General features: G+C 39.8%; 1 protein-coding gene across 4 annotated transcripts; it reads right to left on the bottom strand.

The window, feature by feature from the left end:
• Positions 1-2660: 2660 nt before the first annotated feature.
• On the bottom strand, positions 2661-24892 carry bard1 (BRCA1 associated RING domain 1). Of its 4 annotated transcripts, none has more exons than XM_040147822.1 (11): positions 24654-24892; positions 22989-23045; positions 22161-22303; positions 20502-21583; positions 19785-19865; positions 18502-18674; positions 12895-13021; positions 12661-12793; positions 11155-11247; positions 6274-6371; positions 2661-4611 (listed from the first exon to the last, which is right to left on the bottom strand). In XM_040147822.1, the coding sequence occupies exons 1-11, from the start codon at positions 24743-24745 to the stop codon at positions 4315-4317; spliced, it is 2376 nt and encodes a 791-aa protein (XP_040003756.1). In that variant the 5' UTR covers positions 24746-24892; the 3' UTR covers positions 2661-4314. The 4 variants fall into 4 exon arrangements, with proteins under 4 accessions (XP_040003756.1, XP_040003755.1, XP_040003757.1 ...); XM_040147821.1 differs by having other exon boundaries at positions 2661-4662; XM_040147823.1 differs by lacking the exon at positions 24654-24892 and adding an exon at positions 23718-23854 and having other exon boundaries at positions 2661-4662.
• Positions 24893-25338: the final 446 nt, after the last annotated feature.

The raw sequence follows: 25338 nt of genomic DNA on the forward strand, positions 1-25338 counted from the left end.
TGATACCAGGTGGTTACGTTATCCCACTGGTAAAGATTATCTAATCTTTACCAGTTTTCAGTTCCTCCCTTCCCTGATATGTTAGAATAGATCATCCAGTGTGGTATGGCTATGGCCAAGGCTATAATATAAAGACAAGTTAATGTATTTTTTTATATATTTTCCCAGACCACAGTGGTCCTCAAGTGGTCCAGCCTGCAAGGAAAAGCTCCAGGGCCCAAAACATGATGTTTTTGAGATGATAAATACTAGTCATTAATTCAAAGGTGAATTCCAGTAAGCTCATGCCATTCATCACTAGAATTTATTTCATTTCCGGAAAATCCGTTCCTGTTAACCTTTTAGACCCTATTTCTGGGTGGTGATGGATGGGCTGCTTAATAGCAGCTCCCAGCACTCTGTAATGAGACAGAAAAGAACATAGGATAAAGACCGAAGACTAAAGAGCTATATTACCTTAAAAGGCACTAAAACTAATTTTTGTGAGAATCTCACAGTCCGCAAAGTCCGCTGCATGGTCTTAAACTGCAGCACATGGGTGGTGGAGGAATCACAGAATTGAAAGTATGTGGGTGGAGTCCAATCTTAGGTGCAACAATGGAGCTCAAGTCATTTTCATCATTAAGCTCCAGTGATTTAGTGTCTTTCAGGGTGAAAAGACAGACCTCATCTATCTGGCTTGAGGTCTGCAGACTCATAAAACAAAACTGACATCTATGGTTTATCAATCACAGCCTCAATGTTCCAGTCATTTCAGGAATTATAAAGGAGCTTCATTCATCTTAATTACTTTAATGCCACTTAATTATTCAGACTATACATGTATCCCAAAACTATATTAGAATTTCTTTACTGTGTAGCAACAGAGAAAGACTGAAGTGAGTGTGCCAGTTGACAGGGCTCAGAGGCATTGCTGCCACCACTGATGCCTTATTGCTACTGTTGCAGATAAAATTCGTAAAGCATGGCCTTTGGCTTCATGCTGCATGGATAGCCCAGACTGCTTCAAGTGCTACTTTGTTTGCATTCCTCTGTGCAATGGTTTACCGTTATGCATTAACTAAAACCTTCTTTTACCCTTTGACATTCCAGTTAACAGCCAGCAGGGTGAATTAGTAGGAGCAGAAGGACAAGAACAGTTCAATCTAAAATATGCTAAAATATGGATCTGAATTCAAAGATGGATCTAAAGAGACAGATTTTTGATAGAATTAAATGAAGATGCAAAAAATGGCAGATAGAGGTAACCAGGCACCTTTATCCTTGTGACATTGCGATTCATTGTACTGTACAATTATTCCATGACAGCTTCCTCCCAAGCTTTTGCATTTGGTAAGCTATCTTGAGGGGAGCCATGGCTGCTCATCTCCCTATTTTTTCAAGCTGCTTTCATCCACTGGATGTACAGGTAGGAGTGCAAAAGATTAGGTGGTAGATTTCAACAGAAAGTCAAAACAACCAGACCAAGATCATGCTCAACTGTTCCTCTACACATAAGAGCTGAGTTGTGATTCAGGCTGCTAGAGGGAAGACAAAAAAGAGAGAGAGATGAAATCAAATAAGCAAAATGTATATTCAGAGCAGGTAGTATAGTCAAAGAAGAATTTTTTTTCACTCCAGCGAATGAGATGGAGGCATGCAGTCGGACTGTATTGGTGCATACGTTGCTCTGCACTGTAAGTGGGTTGATTCTTTAAACAGTGTTAATGAAAATTACTTTATTGCTCTCTTTGAGAAGTAAAGAGGATCAGTCTGGATTCACCTGGATTAACATACAGTAGATGCCTGTGCGTGTCACTTGAGAGAGTAGGCTGTATTTTAAAAACACAAGTGTTCATGCAGGACACATGCCCTATATTGTATGCATCTCAGAGAGAGCCTCTGCCTGGGCAAACCAGGGGAATTTACATTTTTCCTTGCAAATATGTGAAGCTGCACAGTTTCAAGGACAAATCAGCAGCACAGTCTGTCTTTGTTAATTTTCTGCCAAGAGACTTGAGTCTTTGTGTCTGTCTGTGAAGTTCTATTCAAATGATCCCATCTGTCCTCTCATCATTCAGACCACAAGCTTGTACATGGGCATTTTGTAAAGGTGAACCATTTCGGTCTTTCCACGAGACACCGACTTACTGTAGCTGGAAACTATGAAAGTTTTTTTGTTTTTTTTCTCCGTTATGTTTTAATCAGCAACAAAACTGTTTCATAAAGTGTGCCTGAAAAACAACACTGAGTACTATCTGGAATTGGAAGAGAAAAACACTGTTATTATACAATCAATTGTATTAGTTTTTGGGGCACCAAGGGTCTGTTCATGTAGCACTCAAATGTGTTATAGTATCATTTCGATGACAAATCTGAAATTTATGACTAAAAATCAAAAGCATCCTTGATTGTATATGAATACATGCTCGCACAGGTTCACCTTAAACCGTACAAGAAACAGAGGCTTCAAATTTCAAAAGTTAAACAGCCCTTAGTGCTCCTCATGTTGTTCATATGTAAATATCTTCAAACGTATAATGTGTATTCTGAAGTCTGAGGTGGAGTAAAAAACAAACAAAAAAAAAACAAAAAACAAACATAAATAAGAAATGTGTATTATTCGAGGCCCAAAACTATTTTGTTAAATAGACCTGAAAAGAAGTGTGATTCTGCAAAGGTGAGTGTGGATTTCTTTTTTTATGTTTATCATTTTTGTTCACTCAGGATTATGTTGATGTTTCTGGACACAAGATCACTTAAGATGGCATGAAAACACACAATTAGCAACTACTGAAAAATGTGCAATTCTTTACTGTAAAAAGCACAGCATTTCTTGGCACCTGAATGTATGACGGGGGAAGCATGTGAGGTGAAATTCAACTGACATTTAGACGACGCTGCTGAGCAAATCTTCTTGAATTCAGCCACATTCTCTATGCAATAAAACCATGCAAGAAACAACAAATAATACACAATATGAAATTTTACAGCTGACCCGGGACATAGCACAACTCCAGGTAATCTTTACTATAAGCAGAACATTTCCGAATAAATGAAAGTACAGCATTTTCCTGGCTCACACCTCTCTAAGAGAAAATAAAAAGATGCCAGGGCTTAATGGTTTTGTAATGCTCAGTGAGTTCAAGGGCATTACTCACAGGTTCATTCCCCCAATCTATTCATTACAAGTCAGTTTGGGCTTCTATCTCATCCACACTGCTAATTGCCTTCTCCCACCTCCCGGCGTGGACAAGAAAAGGGAAGCAATTTTATGCAGCACATAGCAATCAATAGCAATTAGGTGCATCCCTGACTAATCCCATTGAATCCCATCTTGGGAGATAGCCAATAGAAGACCTCTTAAAGCACACATACCTGCAAACCAGTGTTGGTGGTGGGGAATGTACACACATACATATACACACCTAATGGACACAAAAGAAAAGTTTAGCTTTTTCTTCAGAGCAAGTGCCAGAGCTGTGACGGAACAATTAATTGCTTTGTTTTTCCTATTCTACACTTTATATTGAATGCCCATCGATCTTTCAGGGACACACTCCCTCCATCTGTATCAAACAGGCCTTTTCAATTAGATAATTAGATAATTGTCTCTACCTTGTGAACCCATGCAGATTATGGAATGCAATTCTACTCTAAAACCACTCATTAGATATTGCAGCGGAAAACAAATTAATTTGAGGGTGACACCCAGATGAGACATACAAAATGCTGAATCAACTCGAAAATTTGTGCAATAGTAAAGAGTGTTGTGTTAATAACGGACAGACAGGTTGTTGCTGCCTATGCAGTGAGGTGGCTGTTGCACTGGAGTTTAGTGGTGAAGAGGGAGCAATTAACCAGTCAATCTAATTTCTAACTATCAGCTATGGTCATGAGTTTCCTTCGCAGGACGACTGGGCTCACCCTTAGAGACAGGGTGAGAAGATTGGAGTAGAGTGCTGCTCCTTCACATTAAAAGGAGCCAGTAAAAGTGGTTTGGGGCATCTGATTAGGATGATTCCGAGATGCTTGATAGGTGGTGTTCTTTAAGCAGCAATAAAGGGAACAAACCTCCACCATGGATCAACAGCATCAAGCTGTACATGTGTCTCTAAATCCAAATAGCTTCTTTTGGCTAGTTATATTTTTGATTTATACCAACCTTTTTGGCTTGTGACCGCTTATAATGATTTAGTGTTTGTAACCGAGATGCCTTGTCACAGGTTTCATAATTGTTAGTGGTCAGAAAAGGTAAAACTAAACAAAACAAACATTATGACCATGGTATATGATAAGTGACAGCACAAAATTATCATTTAATATGTAAAAAGTTTAGACAAAAGTTTGAGGGTCCGGGACAGGAAGGAGCCGGAAGGCTGCAATACAGTCAATAATCCAGGTAGAGGGAGCTGACCATACCTTGCCTCGTCTGACCAGTGTCGGCTTGTGAGGGCCGTGGGGGTCAAAGATGATGTACTGGGTGCAAAGGGCCTGGTCGGAGCCTGGCAGGGCGTGGTAGGCAGCAGCGCTCAGTGTTTGTGTCACATCGCTATCAGGCTTGGGCTGCCGGCTCAGGAGCTGACCTCCTCCCTCCCGGAGCAGCTTGGTGAGCTCGTCTTTGTTAGGCGCCTTAAAAGAGCCCAGCAGGAAGAAGAAACAGCCGTCAAAGAGTGGTGGGAGCTAAAGGAGACAAATAATCAGAAAGAAGAAATTTGAGCATTAGTGGAAATTTGAAATCTTCAACCTTGGTCTAAACTAAGACTTCCCTGTGCATCAAAAGCATGGCTGAGAAGAGAAAAGACCCATTGTCTATTATCTTTCCTTCATTTAAAACATGTTAGTCGCTGTGCAAGCACAAGGATAAAACCTCAGTCCTTGTGAGAATAGTGGCAGAAGGATTAAAGTCTCCACTTTTGTGTATGATGAAATTAAATGCAGAATAATGTCTTTGCCACTAAATCTAGGCTCTCATATTACCAAGAGTCTGTGTGGACGCTTTGTATTTACTTCTTCACTGCAGAGCCAGAAGACATTTTTATCAGCGCCATTCTCCAGACAAACTCAGAACCATTTAGCATTGCTGTTTAAAGCAGCAGTGAATTAGGCCACCGGAGACTGTTCTATTCACAGCATCCATGAACTCAACTGTTCTGGGGGTATCACTTGGCTCTCTTAGAAGTTTCCAGTATGAAAGTTCTTTGACTACACTTTGGTTTGATTTCACTTTTTTCTGATAAAGATTGGTTTTATTATTGTTTTTCTAGAACATTTTAATTTTATCTAAACTAGGTACACTAGGTATTAAAAAACAATTACTGAAAGCATAAACATTTACCCCTCCAAGTCAATATTTAGTAGTGGCACCTTTAGCAGTAAACACAGCCTTGAGAGTGTGTGTGTGTGTGTGTGTGTGTGTGTGTGTGTGTGTGTGTGTGTGTGTGTGTGTGTGTGTGTGTGTGTGTGTGTGTGTGTGTGTGTGTGCGTGTGCGTGTATCAGCTCTGCCATATAGACAATGCAGTGTCCCCATTCTTTGAAAAAAGCTTTGTCAAGTTTCGTGGTAACTGGTGAGTCAGCAGCAATTTTCAAGGCCTGCCGCAGTTTCTTGTTTAGACTGAAGTCATGATTATGATTATGACTTGGCCACTGCAAGGCATTAATGTTGCTGGTTTGAAGCCATTCCTGTGTGTAGTTATTGTCTTTCTGGAAAATAAATCCTCTCCCAAGTTGCAGTTCTCTTATAGACTGCAGCAAGTTTTCCTTCAGGACTTTGTTGTATTCATTTTACTCTCTTACAGGGCCTGCTGCAGAGAATCATCCCCATAACATGATCCTGCAAACACCAGGCTTCAAAGTGGGGATGGTGTGTTTCTGCTGACGTATATTGTTTGAATAACACCAAACATAGTCTTATATATTGTCAAAAATCCTGCCTTCCCTAACTGATACTTTTCTGTTTGTCTTTCTTCATCCATTTAAAAACAGTTGACTGCGTATTTATATTTGTGGCACAGCCCGTTCAAACACTTATTTCAACCTAATTAAGATTGATTTTAATTTAGGAGATTTAATTTTATGTTGAAGTTTATAAAAAAAAAAAAAAAAAGCCCAATTACACTGTGATTCAGTCTCATAACAAAAAAGAATCCAAGCGTATATTTGTAATGGCCTTTGTGCAGCTGAGAAACAACCATGTGCCACTGCTTGGCAAAACAAATTTTTCCCAAGGACAGAGGGTCTAGACAATCTATGCTCAAATTTTTCACATATTTGTTTGTCTGTGTCTCATTTACCAAGTGACATCTGTTGATGCGACTGCGCTGGGGGCCTTCTCCCGCCTCGTACTCAGTTTCGGGCATCCACTTGCCTGCCTGCAGACATGCCTCCACCCCTGGCATCAAAGAGAGAGATAGAAAAAAAATTAAAGCTTCAGCTAATTATGTTGACTTGAAAGAGTGTGACAAGGCAATTGCCAACGGAGAATGACAAAGCTCGTGTCTGTTTTATCACAACGAGTTGGAAGATTTCAACTACTGGCAAAGCTGCAGTTGTTGACAGAGAAAGATGCCCACAGCATGATGGAGTTAATGATGCAACCCTTGTTTTAAGTATCTCGAGCTTAAGCAGAATTCGAGCATCATCTCTTTCTTTCTGTCTCTGGAGGTTTTACAAAGTCAAATTGGAACTGTGTGACAGCCAGCATCCCAACATTTTTGGAGTTGGAAAAGAACCTCTTGTTCTAAATCCTTTAGAAAGGCATCGCTAAAGACAGAAAAGTTCTTTTTTTTTAAGTATAGGCAGATATGGAGAGGGAAAAAAATAAAATAAAATCACATATTTTAATGACCCTGTCACTGTAACAGATAAAAAATGCTTCTGAACAATGCACAGTGTTGCTGTTCTCAGTAAGTGTTCTATCACTGGGTATAATATGTTGGGGGTATATTAAAAAAATCCAAGCTCAAATTTTTAAAGTTGAACATCTAAACATATTGAATCTAGATTTTGTTTGGTAAAAAAAAAATATACAGGATGTCAAATATATCTGAGCATAAGGCTTGGCCTGAATAGAGACTTGCAGTGCAGAGACTTTTCACAACATTTCCAGCTGTGCCAGATGCAAACAGTCCCACAGGCTTAGCACTCATCTGCAAGGTATCTACACTTCACCACACCCACACAACCTTGTAATTCATTACATCTTCAGTTGGAGTTTAGTTTTCTACACTGTTGCCTCCAGCTGCAAGATATGGTTACATGAACAGATTAGGGTGTGTGTGTGTGTGTGTGTGTGTGTGTACACCCTTTCACAATACAGCCCCTGTCATGAAACTGCAAATTACACACATACATACAGACACACAGCCTCCAGAAGATGGGGTGGAGTGCAATTAAATTCCTCATCCCCCTTAATTACAGCTTTCATTTATGGGGATGCTGACAGAGGCTTGGGCAGAGAAGAGGGGAGATACTGGGGTTAATCACTCCGGACGATGGTGCTTAGTGCTGAGGACTCGTTAACATGTTTGCTAATTGCCTTCACATAGACTGACAGCACAAAACATCTAAAACCTCGTCCTTCCTGAGTCAGTGAATGAGTGAATAGCCAGATGAACCCACTTCCCTGATTAACCATGGGACCAGCTGGAACTGTGAAGATAACCACTGAAGACTAGGGTTTGATCAATGTGAAATTCTAAAGGCCAACCCTGACACTTGCCAAAATAGCTCATTATTTCCTGATAGTCAGTATCCTGAAAACCATAGGTACATGAGAAATAAGAAAACAAGTATTCAGGAATGCACAGCAGCAAAACACCAGCCACAGCTGAGTCCCAGGTTAAGTCCAAAGTAGTGGGGTCTCTGAAAGGGCTGGGTGCGTTCCAACAGAACAGGTCCCCGAAGCTTCTCACTGGTAGCCGAAAAGAAACAGCTAGAACTTGTGTATTGGGAAGAAGCCAATGGGTGCACACAGCCTCCCTGGGTAAACAGTGGGAACAGTTACAAGAACCAAACTGCAGGGAAATAAACCATTACATAATGAGAGGAAAAAAGGGAAAAGTGGCAGAATAATTACATCAAAGGAACTATGCAACATTTAGGGATATGTGCTTTTTACTTTTTTTCCAAGACTGAGATGAAAAGATCAATCTCACGCTTCATGTCTGTGCATTAAGTGCGTAGCTGCAGTCAAGATCTGTTTAGCCCAGCTTAGCATAAAGACTGGAGGAGGGGGAAACAGTTTACCTGACTCCAAAGTGAATAAAATATGACTGCGAACACCTCTAAAGCCATCTTATTTACACAGCGTGTCTTGTTTCTTTAACCCATAGAAGAACAAGAACTTCAGTGCAGCATCAAGCTATAGTGCAGGTTGCTAGATACAGTATATTTGGCGAGCACGTCCATGTTTTGCTTTCTGTGCAGGCACAAACATAGTGCAGAACCTGGCAACCTCACTGTGAGAACAAGACTGCAGAAAATCACTGTGACTAGCTATTGTTTACAAAGTAATACTGTAGTTCCAACATATAACTCCTAGGATACCACAAATTGTCTTTTTTACATTTCCATTTATGTACAAGTCAAACAAATGAAATGAAACCGTTAATGAGTGCATTTCCCAAAATGCTGCATTATGGACCGAAGGATTTTAATCAAAGCTTGATCTTAAATAAAAGCTTAGTTGAGGCTTTTAGCTGGAATGAAGCCCCATTAGGCAAGATGATTTTCATGATGGGTTTCAAATATAACACTGAAGCTGATTTTCCAAGGTAAATGTTTTACAATGAAACCTAAGACTGATAAAGGGGTAAGTCAGGGCTTGGCCTAGCTGACAGCAATGGCATTCACAGGCAGGTGACAGTGAGAACTCAGCTGCTTTTGTGTGCTCACACACATACACAAGGACAGAGACAGATGGCACAGTAATTGTCACAAGGGAGACAAGCTGTGTCAAGTGCTTAGCCTGCGTGGAGGGGGGGGGGGCAGAATATGGTCCCGACACACAAAATCGTATACAGTGAAACAACCACATACCTCACCACACATTCATAGTTGAAATGCCTTACTGACATATAGAGACAAGCGTGCATGGCATTGTACTCTACACACACACTAACACACAGTGAAGAGATCCCACTGACGGATACTCCTGTCAAGAGCACAACAGGTACCAGAAAACTCACTGACAGCAGGTCTCTTTTTATTTCCCCTGAAGCTGAGTTCCTCTGAATATGTGCTTGTTGACTTGGTTCCATCATGCCAGGGTGACTGGCTGAGAATAGCTAAATTTTTGCTAAGTTTTCTTGGCATAAATCAAACAGGAAGGGAGAGTTAGCCATCCTTTCATCGCTAGTGATATTGAAACCTTGCGGCGCATTGATTCCCAGGTTCCTTCCCCTTCACCCACCTACTCCATTTGGCTGTCAGACATGTAAGCAGGTGTGTGCACACACACACCAGCAGGGGAAAAACAACTTTCCTGAAAATTACCTTTTGCAAAGTGTCCTTTTAATGTTTCCCAAGACATTCCATGTATTGCAGAAAAAATAAAGAGTATTTTACTTAGAAGTTTCTATTCCAAACACAGCACTTGATTTAGTCTTAAAGGTTGCAGAGGAGAAGAAGCAATAGATCAAAATTATATGTCTCAGACTACTTTGGTAGTGAAGAGGAATTAACACTGGAGCTTCACTTGGTCTTTATCATATAACAGCAGTAAACAGACCAGTTTTCCATATCCCTCATTGAAGCCAGGTAAACACTCAATTAATAAAAGTGTTCTCATGTTTCTACTAAAGTTTGGATGTCAAAGTAACAAACTGCATATTAGCTAATACAACTCCATGGTAGCCTTTTCTGAGACAGAGGTGGTAGGTAAAATGCTCTCTGGGATTCAGAGAAGAACAAAACCCATAAAATAACTTCAAAAAGCTTGTGCAGCACAATCCATTTGTTCTTGTTCTGTACTGTGGTTCCAAGAGTCCAGTATTTACCTCCTAGATTTTTCATATTTGTCCAATACTAAATTATGCCAGATTGTGAATACTCTCTTCTGTGGCTAGTGCACCTTTGAATGACTCAGTAAACTGAATACAAACGTGACCTTGTAGATAGCAGACAAACAAAATAACCTCAACATTAAAAAAAAAAAAACATGTAAATCAATTAAAAAATATTCCTCAAATTTTTACTTCCTTTTGCCACTGCAGCACAAAATAGCTCTCTACCACTTGGTTTTGAAAATGGTCAACAAAAAAGTTACTTCTGTTTTAGTAGTTAGTAATTATGATGAAATTTAAATTTGCTATGTTCAATTGTAATGTAGGAGCATATGAGTAGCACCTGACAGCAGCACAAAACTTTACTTGTTTCCAGTCTTTATGCTAAGCTAAGCCAACCACCTGCTGGCAGTAGCATCATATTTGCCGGGCAGATATGAGGGTATAATCCATGTTCTCACCTAGCGGTCCGGAAGAAAGCAAATAAGCATATTTCTCAAAATTTTGAACTGTTCCTGTAAGGCAATAAATAACAGTGGGAATCAAGCCTCATTTGGGCATGTTCGTTGTCTGGAGAGACTACGGAAAATAAATCAATAGTTAACATTTGTGTTGTTTTGACTAATAATAATCAAACTATTTTAAATAACCAAAGCATTTTAAAATATTTAAAACTCTTTCTGCTGCCACAGATGGAAAATTACAGCTAATCTGACTGTGTGTAAAGTAGTTGAAGATTTTTTGCATATTCGGCCAAAATATTGGATTTACTTGGCGATAACTAGTGTGTGGATAAAATAGTTACAGTTTTTTGTCCACACTCATGAAGTCATTGAGTCTAAAAATTTTTTTATTCACAAATTTGCTTCATGAGAGTGTGTTAAAGCCATCTACACTGAATTAAAGACTGTCAGGAATGAAAGGAACTGAGTGCAATAAATATCCCTATATAACTGCCGTTCATTGTCATGATACACTCTAATCTCTGTTAGAAGCCCTAAAATCTAGGAGATAATGCATTAAACATTCAGAATATTTTGGATAAAATCTGCTTTAGTGTCACTGCAGTATGAAGGTACCCAGGGTCCAACAGCAACATTATCTGACATGACATCCAAAAAAAGTATCTGCAGAGAACTGCTCCAGCCGACAGCTCGCTTACATACTTACAGCTGTATCTGACAACCCAGCAGCCAGCAAGAAGACCCAGAAGGGTGGAGTAGGTGGTGGGCATGTGTCCTTCCGGCACCACGACATGGCTCACTGAAGGGAGAAGACAGACACACACACACAAAAGTCAAATTGAAAAGGTACAAATGAGTTGTGCTATACATGCACGAATACCTGCTGCATGCTGCTGTCCCTGTGTGTCTGTCAGATTGTCCAGCTACACAGTGTGTTATTGGTGCAAATTCAGAAAGGTAGATACTTAGAATGCTACAAGATTTGATCACATTGTAACTTTAAGTCTCTATTCCATAAGTCGCATACTGTATTTTTGTAACAGGATAAAAGTTCTACGTAGAGTAGATATTGATTGATTTTATTGATTTACCAGCCCTAACCCAACTTCAGAAAACTAATATTTATGGTTTTGATTCCTGATTTATCCTGTAAATATAGTGCATTTCTAATTGTGTTAATGATGTTCTGATGTCCCTTGCTTCACCAGAGTAAACAGGTTAGCTTTCTGTAAACCTGTAACAGTTCATGGCAACACATCACAAGGCCAAGCTACAGTTTATTTCATAAATTGCTTCAAACAAAGACGCATAATTACAAGTTTATTAAAATTTAAATACAGGGTTATTGCATCTTCATTCAACAAGTGAGTGCAATTGACAAGTGCAAAATGAACATAATTATATCTCAAGGGTAAAACCTTCTTACATTGTGCATTGAAAGTGGATTTGTAGCTCTGAATTCTAAATGTAAAAACCATTCTCTGAAAGCACCAACTTTCACCGCTCCAGTCAGAGGAAGGAGAGTTGTAAAAAACACTTGTTTTTCAGCTTCTCCAAACATTTTATGAGGAATGACTTCGATTAGTTTTGCTCTCTTGTAACCTCTTAGCCATTACTATACAACAGTGAAGGAGCTGCTGTATCACAATAATGAATACAGTTCTAAAAGCCCTTGTTAGTTACTGTTGAACTTTCATGAGTGATAATGCTCAATCACCCACTGTTGGCTTTTACAATACAAAAGAGTCTGTGTTAGACCGTAAAGCCTATAAAGCTTGGCTCTGTAGGTACTGTAAAGGACCATTCAGAGAAAAATCCCATCTCTAAGGTGGTGGACGTCCTCTACAGTATATAATCTTCATAATAAACATTATGATCAGGGCAAGAGACTACCATGACTACAGAACCCAACAGGTGGTTGAGCCTGAAATCTGCCCATCTAATAAATCTTTCAATTCAACCGGGCATCCAAATGATGGTTGATTACCTATCAGAGTGTTTGGCAGTGAACAACCGTACCAGCAATGGTCCCAATGTATCAGTAATTGGCTTGTAGCTGCTGTTAATTTGCAGTGTTGCTGAGAGCCCATGTGTCACAAATGACAACATTAAAAAGCAATCCTATGTGACCATAATCTAAGGGGCTTCGCTTGGAACATTGAGGAAGTGTAAGCCCCCCGAGGAGGTTGTGTCTGAATCACACAAACACTACCTAAGCCAGAAAAGGTGTCAGCCATCCTCCCTCCCAGTAGCTGTCCCAGTTTGGCCAGTTGAAGCTGTGCTGGCTGAGACAGCTTGCTGGCCAGAAAAACCACCCTTTCATTCCTCCTCACACAGTCAGTCACCTAAGAAAGGAGATAAGAACATAGTTTAGAAATGTCTCGGGCTATAATGCAAGAATATCAGCACTCTAGCCTTAACAACTCTAAGGGGCATGTAGACGTACCACAGAGAGACTGGCTGAGGGGCTAAAAGATGTATTAGCATATTCGGTTCCTTCTGTGGCTTCCTGGAAAATCTCCAGCATTTCCAGACTCGCTGCATAATCTGCAGGCCGCTTTCCATACAGATTACTGTGAAGAAGAACATTCAAAAGATAAAGTGTGTCAGTGTCTCATACACATTTACTGCAATGCAGACCAGCAGGTATTTACCTAGAATTTTTCACCAAAAAAAATACATCAGCACAAGTTAAAGCAGGTCAAAATGTGCAACAAGGTTTTGTGTTGTGTAGCTGTACATATCTTTTATGTCACAGTAATTATTCATGGCAGGTCTGAGATGTCCCAAGACAGGTTTCCTTTTCAAGTGGCCAGTGGTTTTTCAAATTTACGAGTGCAAATACTGAAACTACTGGTCCCTTACTGTGTCACTTATTTTTGATTTCAAGACTTTGAGATTTAAGACAAGCCTCAATTTCATCTGAAACACATTCTGAAAAGTAGAGCTTCTACATGTAGGGCTTATGACTCATATGACACATTTTCCTGAAATACATAAGATATCTTTAGGCTAACATAAGCCAAGTTTCATCGTTAAAACAGATGGAAAAATAGGCAAAGATTTTTAATTGTTTTTAAAGTCTAAGTTCAACTTATTTGGCTATTGTGTAGCTCCAGTAAAAGCATATTGCCACAGGAAATTTTAAAGACTACTGACGACTACTGACTGAGCCGACCTTTTGTCCTTTATCTCTACAGAGTCTTAGGGTCCTGACGGCAAAGCCTTTATACACTGTAAATTTTAAGGAATTTGGGGCCCTGGAATAGACAAAAGGTCTCTGCAAAGGATCTCATACTACAATCCTCTTCTTTTTCTTTGGAGAAAATCATGTTTTGAAGAAAAACATTCCTCACCATTATTAATCTTCTAAAGTATACTATTCTGGCCAGGCAACACTTGAGCAATCTTCCCTCTGAAACTGTACAATCTTGTTCTGGTCTCTTGGCAACTAGCAAGAGACTTAAAACCTTTTAATCCTAATTCTAACTAGTTAATCATACTAATTTGTGCAACCAAACTGTTGCTGTCCGGACTAACTGCCTATCTGACAAAGCTTTCAAACGCTACAGCAGCGCTAATATTAATACATTATAAATCCATGGCAAAGTCTTCAACAAGGTAGTCATTCTGTCATATAATTTCCTCACAGTCCCCTAAAAATTTGGGTTGTTTTTTTATGACTGGCCAAGCATGACATTAAAAATCAATATTTGCCATTCCAGAGCTTAGATAAAAACAATTTGGCGATGTCACACCCCACTTGCTCTGTGAAACTGTGCACCCATGTGTTTCAATCACTTGTTGGAGTATAATTGTTTGATATGAGGTTGAACTGAAATCTGCGCTCTACTTTATTCATAGGTCATCACGTCCATAAACAACACACCACTCACTGTATGCAAAAAAAAAAAAAAAAAGTCAAATCCCAGTCACATACATTTATCTGGTAAGAAGACCATATTTCCCTTTACAGATTCAGTGTAGTAATTTAACTGTAATACACAACACCGCCTTAGAACATGGTATGTGTAATGAAGGCTTATCATCATCTCAAAAGCAGCATTACACATACAGACTCACAGAGACAAAACTGTGACCATCTCCTAGTCACAATAGGGACACTGAAGAAACCTCTTCAAAGTATGTATCTTTAAGTTTGACAGAGCTGCAAGAAACAAGACTATGGTCACCTTGAGGAAAGAGGGGGATGAGAAAAGAATATAGAAAAGCACAGGAGGAGGAGATGAGACGGAGAGAAGAACCAAGCCCAGCAGGTTGTCTCTAAAAGGTTAGGCGTCAGCAAAGATAACACCTGGGGGACAATTAATAGGTCCACTGGTCCATAAAATATTTCATTTGGATTCATACCCCCAGCCCCATACACCCACACAAATACAAACAAACATAAAATGTCCCTGACACTTATACATATGCACACACACAGGCTGGTGTATGGAGCTGCACGTGAGAAGAATATCTCAAGAAAAATAATAACGCGTGGAAAATTGTGCAGGAGGTAAAGTCACAAACACTCTCACAAGCATCTGCTTAAGTACACAAGCGGGAGGATGGCGGTGGTGGTTCAAGTGGATACCCACTTCAACCATGACTCTTATTCCAACTGGGGGGGAGGAGACTCAAATATTAATTTCAAGCTCTACACAAATACAGAGAAGTGTTGCATGCAACACTATCCATAGCCTTTCTACACATCCCTTTTTTTTTTTTTAACCAATAAACAACCTAACAAAACTACACCTACAATACTGGTGATAATAATAATAATAGCCCTTTATTCTGCCCAAATTTTAACTGATACATACCTTAAAGAACTCCTATTGTAACTGTTCTGTAAAATTAAATGCCATTTTTTAACTTAATCTTTATGTATTTAGATCTCTGTTGTCCTCATAGAGAACTATATGCTAACATTTTGCGAGGTCAATTCAAAGACGCCAAACTGCAAAAATATGCAAATAATGACTTTATCTGATGCTCCTAAAAAATAAAATAAAAAAGCCTTATTCAACCCAACAACAATTTTTCAAAAGTCTTGACTGAACAAAAAGAATAGTCCAGTGAATAGGAGCCAAAAATCATCAGAGCTGTGCACTTTGTTTTGACAAGAGGATGAAACTTTTAACAATGACAGTAGACATCATGGAGTATATTTTGAAGACTGAAAGAGACAATGACACCCACTCACTGGAAGGTCACGGTATTGTCATATCCATATCACCTTAAAGGTGCCCCTTGGAGTTTTCTGGTAAATAACAAAATTCAGTATTACTTGCTGAAACACACTGTGTGTACCAATGAGGTCTAAAACCATAGTTCCTTTCCTCAAAACATTTCCAAAACCACCTATGTTAGCACATTGAAACCTACTTTGTTTAAATCCATGTTGACTATCTCACGTCTTCTTCACTGCCTGTGTTGGGACATGGCTGCCTTTTTTAGTATGTTACCACCAACTGTATATCATTGCGATATCAACAATTGGCAGAGGTGTGTCATGTGTCCCACGCAAGGTCGTACCTTTAAGCGTGCATGTGTGCCCTAATGCACGTGCATGATAGCAAACTAAACGGGGAGTTGGGACCCATTCATGGAAACAATTGCTCTCTAGCGCCAACAGTGGTCAAAAACTCCACAGGGTGCCTTACTGAAGGTAAAATAAATTAATGCAGTTAAACTAAATATCTCATGTAAGGGTTTGGATCAAAATGTTCGATCTGTGCATTTGTTAGTGTTCATTACGAACACTGTATGTATTATTAAATACGATACTGTATTCAGTGTTGGATGTAATAACCAACTCCTAACTATTTGGCGACTATCATTCCTTGTTTGTAGTATGACTCTATAGACAACAATCCAGTGCTATTGCCATAATCCAGTTTGATGGATTCAGTGTGATGATAAATACCATCTGTATGGATTCAGTGCTTTAGGCTAGGGTGATCATTAGGAGTGAGGCAACAGCCAATTCAATTGTATTGAGTGTCTTGTTTCCCACCTCTCGTAAACCCAAATTCATTTTCATACTGCACTGACATGAATATAAATAGTGACATCTAAAAGCCTATGGTATGAGTACAAAAATGGTTGGCAATTAAGTATAATTTTCAAGGTATAAAATATACAAAATATCATCATTGCCCTTTTAAGTTTCTTGAACATAAAATATGTTACCAACTTGCTTGCTTACTCATCTTGTTTGTCCAAGTATGCTGCACTGGTAGATATTTATGCTGAGACTTATAGTCAGGAGCCCGGCTGTGTATGCTGTGTAGCTTCTCAGAAAATGCTTAAACCTGTTGTTTTTGAGATAACAGAGAATGGTCGACAGTGTAAAACATATTGGTATTCACTTAAGAATTTGCCCCTTTTAAGACTTCTTTCACTATTTCTGACACTGCTCAGCAAGTCAAAAACTTGAGCTGGATAGCTGGACTCACAGTTACTGATTTAGATGAGAGTGCAAAAACAATGAAAAAAGAAGTCCAATCATTCAAATCCGGAGTGCACACAAAAACAAACACAGAGGAACAATGAAAATCTGCAAAACCTGTATTTCCATCTTCCAAATTGTGTACCAATCATGGGGATTGCTTTGCCTAAAGCTGTGTGTGTGTGCGGTAAGGGGGAGGACTGGGGCAAGGGTTGTGTTCATCTTGCAGAGTCCTTACAGACTCCCAATCACTGCCTCTTTTTTTGTCTTTGCAGACAAGTAATAAAAAGGTAAAGGGGAGAAAATGTAAGACTCCGCAATCAGGACCCATCAAAGCAAAAAGGCAAATAAAATGAAATTAAGAGAGGGGATGGAAATTACCATTTGCAACTTTTTTGCAATCATTTGTCCTTCATTAAGTACAAATGATAATAAATATAGTACTGACTGACCAACACACTGACCCCTATCAACTTCTCTATTGATCACACTGATTAACTAGCATTCTCTCCCTCATTATGGACATCACGCTACACATCTACCTTACCTCCACAGACCAGAAAAGCTGATACAGCATCAACTGATTGACCAACAACTAATCAGCATCAGTTGATTTTCTTACATCTATGCACCTATGTAATGCACTAACGCATGCCCTGTTCTTTATTATAAAGGGCTGAATGCCTGGTACAATAACTGGTAAACAGTCATTCAATGATTTATTGAAGAAGTGGAACATAAGCACCTGTCCAGAGCCATAGAAGCACCTCTATGATGTAATGAAATGAAATACAGTGACCATGCAATAAACTTACCTAAAATGTTCAGTTTCTGTTGTGATTTCCACTTTAGTTGTCTGACTCAGTTGAAAGGCATTTGTAAGGTATTTTCTCCACCTCCTTTACATATACTGTTTTTTTGTTTGGCTGTTGACCAGTGTAGTGCACACTATGAATGTGTCAGAATCAAATTTTCATGCTATGATAACTGTGGCCAAAAATATCAAGGTAAACACATCTGATCATCCTATAATTCATACACTGTTAAATTTGATTTAAATAAAAAGACACAAATCCTTATAAATAGTCACAATTTCAATATATAGGAGAAACATGCTAGCATACTTATTAAGATAATGTCTTATGTTTTCATTTGTCTGGAGACTGCTGTACCTTACATGGTCGCAAGGAAGAGAATTGTTTTTCAGTACCAGGTTAAAAGCTTTGTTTCTTTTTTGACCATAATTATTACAAAATCTTGTTTTCAGGTCAGACCTTCTGGTCAGCACTTTTTTCCCCACACGATTTTCACAAAAGACCAATGCCAAGCAAAACACACCATCTCTGCGGTTAATCGCTTGTCCTTTGCCAGACTTTCTTCATACAGTCACCCACATTAAATGTACAGGTCCGACCTGGTCTTGTGGTGGGTCACTTTGTGACTCATTTGACATGTGGCAACCCTTAATTAAAGCAAAACTCAGTATACAATTACGATGAAGAAGAAGAAGAAAAAAAAAAGCTGTAGTGTAGCATTTCACCTGCAGAACCAATACACTGCAAGCATGAAAAAAAAAAAAAACCTAAAGCAACTTACAGTACATTCCGTGAGGCCCCAAGCTGCAGCAGCAGTTTGACAATGGCTGGATGTCCATTCCTCACAGCATCATGGAGAGGAGAGTCGTTTTCATAGCCAGGTGTGTTTAATAGGGCTCCCTTTGAGACCAACACCTCCACAACTGCCTTGTGACCCAGGTTACACGCTTCGTGCTGGAACAAAAAGCAACAACCCTCAGAAGAAATCCTGCTCTGCCTTGATCTGGTTTTTCTCCCATGCTCAAAAAAAAAAAAAACTTTATTCTTAGTATTGATTCTAAACTCACATCTATTTTCAATCACTGTAATATTCATCTTTTTTCCAGATTATACCATTTTAGGAGAGGCTTTAAAGAGGTCAAGAGCTGTGTAGAGTTACTCCCTCCAAATGACTGTGTAAAAAACACAACATGAATCAGCATGTTTGAGTGGAGCATCTTGACAGCAAGTAGCCACGTGAAGTGTTGCAATAAGATAGTGGCAAACACTCTTAAAGAAAAAAAAAATGACTGTGTCATGTGAAGGAAAGGCTTAACTATTAAAAGAGCAAAGGCTACGTATTTTGGGGTTAGCCAGTATGCATTAAAAAAAGGCAGTACTTGTAGTAATTGACTCACTCGGGATTAGAAGCCTTAATTTCTGGTATGACATACTTTACCAGCTAATATAAAGTCAAAACAGAGTCTTTGTGGCTATATTTCAGAATGATTTGAACAGATTGTTTAATTTTCTTTTGTTTATTTTTCAATGATTCAACAGACCGATTTAAACATTTTTTTGGTTACAGCTGAAGACAGGCCTAATGCACAAATAAAAGCATCAACCAATACTAACATAGCAGAAGCAGGTGTTAGTTTGCAGAAAATGGAAGAGCGAGAGCTCATCAGACCAGAAAACTAAACTTGCATGCATACTCCTAACAGCAACATAACACACACGGCTGTGCATGTTGGTTTATCAGAGAAGATACAAACAGTAAATGGCAAAACGTAAATGTTGCGAGAGTTAGCCAGAGAATAAAAGCTACATTGAACATGAAGGCCCTTAACCATTAAGTAATTGTGGGAAAAGAGAAAAAAAAAAAAACATGACAATAACTTATGATACAGACAAGAAACAACAAATCTTCCATCAATGGAACAGAAAAAAAATAAAAAAAACAACTGTAAAAAAACTATTTAAATTAAATAATTGTTGTTTTGTTGATGAAACATTTTGTCACAAAGAGTTTCTCCACGCAATAAATAAAGCTTTGAGATGTGTCACATGTTATATTAGTCTTACCAGAGGTGTCCACCCAGCATTATCCTTCAGGTTAGGGTCAGCCCCCTGGTCCAGCAGTTCCTTGACAGCCTCTACATCTCCCTGGACCCAGAGAGAAAGACAAACCTGAGGTCAGAATCGCAGACCTGTTAACGCACCCCTGCAAACACAGCAGCTGATCCCAGTGTACCAAAGCCCCAGTGTTTATCAATCACATTCCACAGTAGGCCATTGATTACCCTTTCTGGGATCCAGAGGGGGATTATGGCTATGTTTACAAGGATTACTGTAAAATGGTTTAGTCTCAACAGAATGGAACACGGCTGTCTGATCATCTGAAGACAAACATGTTCAACGCGGAGGGGGGGGGGGCACAGAAGGAGACGATATTTAAACCAGTTAATTTGTATTAGAGGCAATTTGAAAGAAACTAAATAAAAATAAGGAACATGAAAGGCTGGGTTTGCGCCTTGCACTCTCATCATTTTAACTGCTGATATATCCTTAGAAATTATTCTTCCATTTGTTAACTAACTGAACACATAGCAGGAATAATAATTTTTAAGGACAGCATAATTTTATTGTATTTAATTTTTATTCAACTAATTAATATTTTTCATCATTTAAGTACCCTTTTCATTGAGGACGTAGTGCAAAAATACTGCAGCTCATGCACTTGCAGGATGCAGCAGAAAATGGAGTAAAGTAAATAAGTTAAATTATTCAAAAAAACTCTACTTTTATAGCAGCTAGATGCAGCAGGGTCTCTCCCTTGTGGTTCCTCTTCAAAACTGCAGGGCTCCCTGAGCTGGGCCGTCCACCAGGTGAACCATGAGTACAGGGAGATTGTCTACCGACGGAGGCTAGCACTGAAGGGCTGCCTCTTTGCTCTTCTCTGGACTTTATGGTGCTCTTTTCACACCTGGGGCTAGTCAAAAATGGAGGGTTAAGGACGACTGGCGACATCTGACCCAGCGCTTTTCCCCTCCGGCCTGGGGAAGCCCTGGGCCTTTTTGGTGTGGTCTCCAAGGTGCTGACTTTTTCCACCACTCTGGTCCTTTTTGAGGAATGCTTTGGGGGAGAAACGTTGTCCTGTTTTTCAGGATCGACAGTTGGGTCGAGGTCATTTGCAGACACCCAGTTTTGCTGGATGACACTGTCCGATATGCTTTGACCAGCTGAGGCTTGGTAATTCATTTTAGCGGTGCTGCTTCCTGAGAGACTCTCCCTCATTGTGTTCCTGCCAGGGCTGAATTGATTAGTACTCCCCTGTGTCACTTCAGGCTGACACTCTTCAGGGTTGACAGTAGGGCTTAGGAAGGAAACCCTTTTACTGGACCTCCTTGCCCCTTCAGCACAGGGCTGCTCCGTTTCCTTTAAGGCATTTACCTCCTCGGTGATCCCCCATTGCTGATTTATGGCCTCCAGCCTCTTCTTCTTCAGCTTCTGCTTGATCTGCTTTCCTGTGATCCTCGTTGCTCCCTGCACCAACGCCTTCCTGCTGGCAGCATTTTTCTTAGTTGACCTCTTCTTCCTATTTCTGTTTTCATAGTTGCATCTTTGGGAAGAAGAAGAGCCAGAGTCTTGGGAGGATGAGGTGAAATTGAAAACTGAAAGGTCCTGGCGTTGAGCAGTAATGGTGTCTGTCTGGGCTGCAGCTGTTTCTCCAGAAGACCTGCTGTCCGGTACAGTGACTTCTGAAGGCTTATCTACCGTGCAGCGTACCTTGCGGCTGCGGGGGCTGAACCAGATCTTGAAGTTTTTCTTGTGTTTAAAGACAGGGCTCTCAGGTTGTGTCTGAATCCCAGCACCAGAGGAGTCTACAATGAATCAATGAAAACATACATGTTTTAACAAAACAAAAGTTCCCCTCCCACAACTACTACAATTTTTAATTGCTGTCAAAAAGACTCTTTGTATCTGTAATACCCTTCCACTACCTGTTCAGATGAAAAAAAGAATAACACCAAACTTTGAATTATGCATTGCCAGCCCACATTTGACAGATGTAGAGAAATACCCAATCAACTTGCTAACCCTAACTTATTACTGTGTAAATTTAGACACCACACCAACCTGTAGGTTCACATTTTAACAACAGGGCTTGGAAAGCTGCCCTGTAGTTCTCTGTCAAAGCTGAGAGCTACTTGCAAACTAAACACTACCACGGTTAATTGCATTGCATAATTACTGTCATTACCAGGATGCTGGATGGGCAATAAAGAAAATAAACCACAGGAACAACCCACTATTACTGTCATTCAGAGATTAGATTGGTGGAAGAAAATGTTAAAAGTTTCAGTAAAAAATTGATAGGAGGAGGTGTCGGCAGATGAGTGTGGGGGGAAAGATAATGAATGAGACACATGGCTTTGAGAAGATACAGCTACCATCTACCTTCTATGGGATTGAGCAGGGACTCCACACTGGAGAAGAGCTGTATGATGCTGCTCAGCTGCCTGTTGATTTGGATGTCCTTCACCCATGCAGGACTGTGACACACCACGCAGCCATCTCCTGCGCGGGGACCAGCACAGGACCTGAGCAATAAACATTTCTTGGATTAGGGGTCTGCTTCACAGTTAAGTAAAAGGAAATACCATTATCTTATTTAATTACTTTCTAAGACCATTCAGTCGTGAAGAAAAGGCTTTAAATTGAGGCTATGGTTTATACCTAAGGAGACATTAATCAATTTGAGTTTTATAGACACTTTCAACACTGTAAACTATGTGCTGCAAACATATGGATGGATATGGAGTATTTCATCCACACGAGAAGAAATTAAAGAAATGTGCTCACTAGTAATCATTTAAACAAATTCTGCCATAAAATTGATTTAATTTCTATGTCCCTCATATGTATGAAATACCTGGTATAATTGTGCTGTTAAAGTTGTTACTCATAATAAACCCAAAAATAAGTTCTAAAACAAGTAATGATTGCTTATTATAACTGATGACGATAGTTGATTGGTTGAACAGAATATTAATCTGTATTGGCCATAGCAGGAAAAACATACTGCAGGTTTGAAATACAAGAAAATGAATTATGGCTCCATTTAATCTAAGTTTGCCAGTGAACCAGCATTCACAACACCAGAACGCTGGCAGTAGCACACCTGAATGAAATGGAGCCATCATTTAAATTATTAGTTACACCTGTGTCCACATGATTGTTGATGAGCATGTCTGAGTAAAATATGTTTATCTGAGGTTACATTACCTGCACAGCATATGCTCACAATTTCCTAGACACACAGGTTCCTTCATTAAATTCGAGCTGGAAAAAAAAAAAAAAAGAACAAAACATTTCAAAGTGGTCGGTAGCTTCAAAATAGGCAAGTTCACCTCCATAACACTGAGTATATGTGCCCCCCCCCAGGAGACGGTGCACTCGGTCTACTGTTTGGACCACAAGTGTGTGCTAAGGTAAGAATAGGTATCTGACAGTGGAACACAGATGACTTGCCATTTTTCAGTGGCATATAACAAGACTAAAAGTCAGCAGCAAGCTAATATTTGCTAATTAGCACTAAACACGTATAGCTGAGGCTGATGGGATACAGCAGCAGTATGTAGTCATAAAACCAAAGTATTGCACAAAACGAAAATCTTACATGATGATGGTGCTACATTAAGGATCAGGGGATCAGTCGACTGAATAGTACTTGGGAGGACATGCAGTGACAAATTTCCTATGAGCACACATTACTGGGAGAAGACTTCTTCTGAAACGTTGATGCCACGTCCCAAAACAAAGAGCCCCGTAGCATCTGCAGTCTCTGCAGAGACCGAAGAGAGTGAGAGTGAGGAGGTTGAACCTCTCGACCCATCCTGCTATAGAGGGCATCCCGAGCAGCTGCATTACAGTCTGACTTGGTAATTGCATCAGACGGTGGAGACAGCAGAGAGCATCGGTGGGATCTCAGACCCTGCTTAAGAGTACATTTACCATAACCTCTGCATCTGAAGCCTCCAGCAATGTGAAGGACCCCCTCCTCCACTTCTTACAGACTCTTAAACCCCCTGCCATGTGGCTGGATGTACTGGAGCACCCAAGCATCCTGACTGTGTAACAGCTTCTTCCTCCGGGCGGTCAGGTACCTCAACATCTTGCTACATCCAAAACACTCACCTGAACTAAGTCAGCTGTGTCATGTCACGTGTTGTGTATTTTTGTTGTTCCCAAACCGATTATTATCGTTTTTACCATACTGTGTTGTGTCTTTTATCATACTGCACCGTCATTCACTTTTAGCCTGTGCCGTTTTCCCGGGGATTGCTGCACCACGGTTTTAGAAAATGTCATCCCACCATGGCAAACGGACAGTGTGTACGAATGGGTTTGTCAGCAAAGTGCTACTACACTTGGTTTGAGCTAAATGTGAGCAAAACCCAACAGACAGCGACAAGAGGTTAGCTTTCACTTGGAAAGTTAACGATAGCGATCAAGTGGCAGCAAAGACGCTTTATTTAGACGTCTAGTTTTTTTTCAGTGTCTTTGCTTTTCTGCAAAAATGCTTACGTTTTCACGTCAATGACATGTAATATGTCAGTTGTTCAAACGCTTAGCAAGCTAACACTCAACTCCTAAAGAATTAGCCTGTTATAACCACTCATTTCTACCACTGTAATCCGGCTTAAACAGGCGTTGTTGAAATCAATTGTTGTTTATTGCTGACAACTTTAACGTTACTGAGCTAACTGTGCAGACTTTAGGCATCTTCCTGTAGCGTTTCAAAAATAAACCCCAGCGTAGTTTGACTAAAATGTGAATGGAAGTAGCTGTAAAGTTTATTTTATCGTTAGCTTTAGGGTTACACAACAAAGGAGGCTCCTTCGTTACATAGTCTCACTACTAGCTACGGTAACTAGAACATTAACTTACCATTTTGAGCAAAGCAGCAGCCGTCGAAAGTTCGCAACCGCCTCTTTGGTGTTCTCCCAGGCCTTTGTCCGCACGGGGATATCGCTATCCATTCTTAGGAGAAATTTAGTTTCCTAGCTGTTCTTTTATAACTTTGTTTACGAATCAAGATTGCAAAACAAGCCCATCCTGCTTCCTTGCTACTTGCATCTCCCGCCAAATGGAAGGAAGTCACGGTTACCATAACCACGGTGATAACGTAAGTTCCGGCTCTCGCCCAAGTGTGATAGTAGGTGTTTCAGTTTTGTGTTAAAACGTTGTAACATGCTCAATCATACAATGACATTGAACATGGCGCGCATTTTTATTGGAACTGAACACGAATACACATTTCAACAGCAGAAGATAACAATTGATAGCCTTTATTTATTTAGTATATCTTCAAATTCTTAAGCTCTAGTTCTTGTACTTACATGTTTTCAGTTTAACATCTGACACTTTTGTAATCACTAGTGTGTTTTATGTAGAAAAACTAATCGGTCCAAAGTAGGTATTCTAAAGATACATTTCAGTACATTTCAGTCCCAGAAACAAACTTGTTCCCTGATGTCTGATACGCTCCGTTTATTTCCACGTTGATAATAGCAAAACCAACTGATGTGTCATCGTTGGTTTAATGCATTAACCAAATGCCACTGTAAACAAT

The sequence above is a fragment of the Xiphias gladius genome, chromosome 16 (genome assembly GCF_016859285.1).
Source record: "Xiphias gladius isolate SHS-SW01 ecotype Sanya breed wild chromosome 16, ASM1685928v1, whole genome shotgun sequence".
Classification (NCBI taxonomy): domain Eukaryota; kingdom Metazoa; phylum Chordata; class Actinopteri; order Istiophoriformes; family Xiphiidae; genus Xiphias; species Xiphias gladius.

What these genes read in the sequence shown, in the direction of transcription:
- bard1 (XM_040147821.1), bottom strand. Translation starts at nt 24,745, where the DNA reads ATGGATAGCGATATCCCCGTGCGGACAAAGGCCTGGGAGAACACCAAA. An exon ending in TGCATCTAGCTGCTATAAAA is followed by an intron (nt 19,866 to 20,501) that starts GTAGAGTTTTTT and finishes CTCTGGGTCCAG; the next exon opens with GGAGATGTAGAGGCTGTCAA. An exon ending in CTGGGTTGTCAGATACAGCT is followed by an intron (nt 6,372 to 11,154) that starts GTAAGTATGTAA and finishes CTTTGATGCCAG; the next exon opens with GGGTGGAGGCATGTCTGCAG.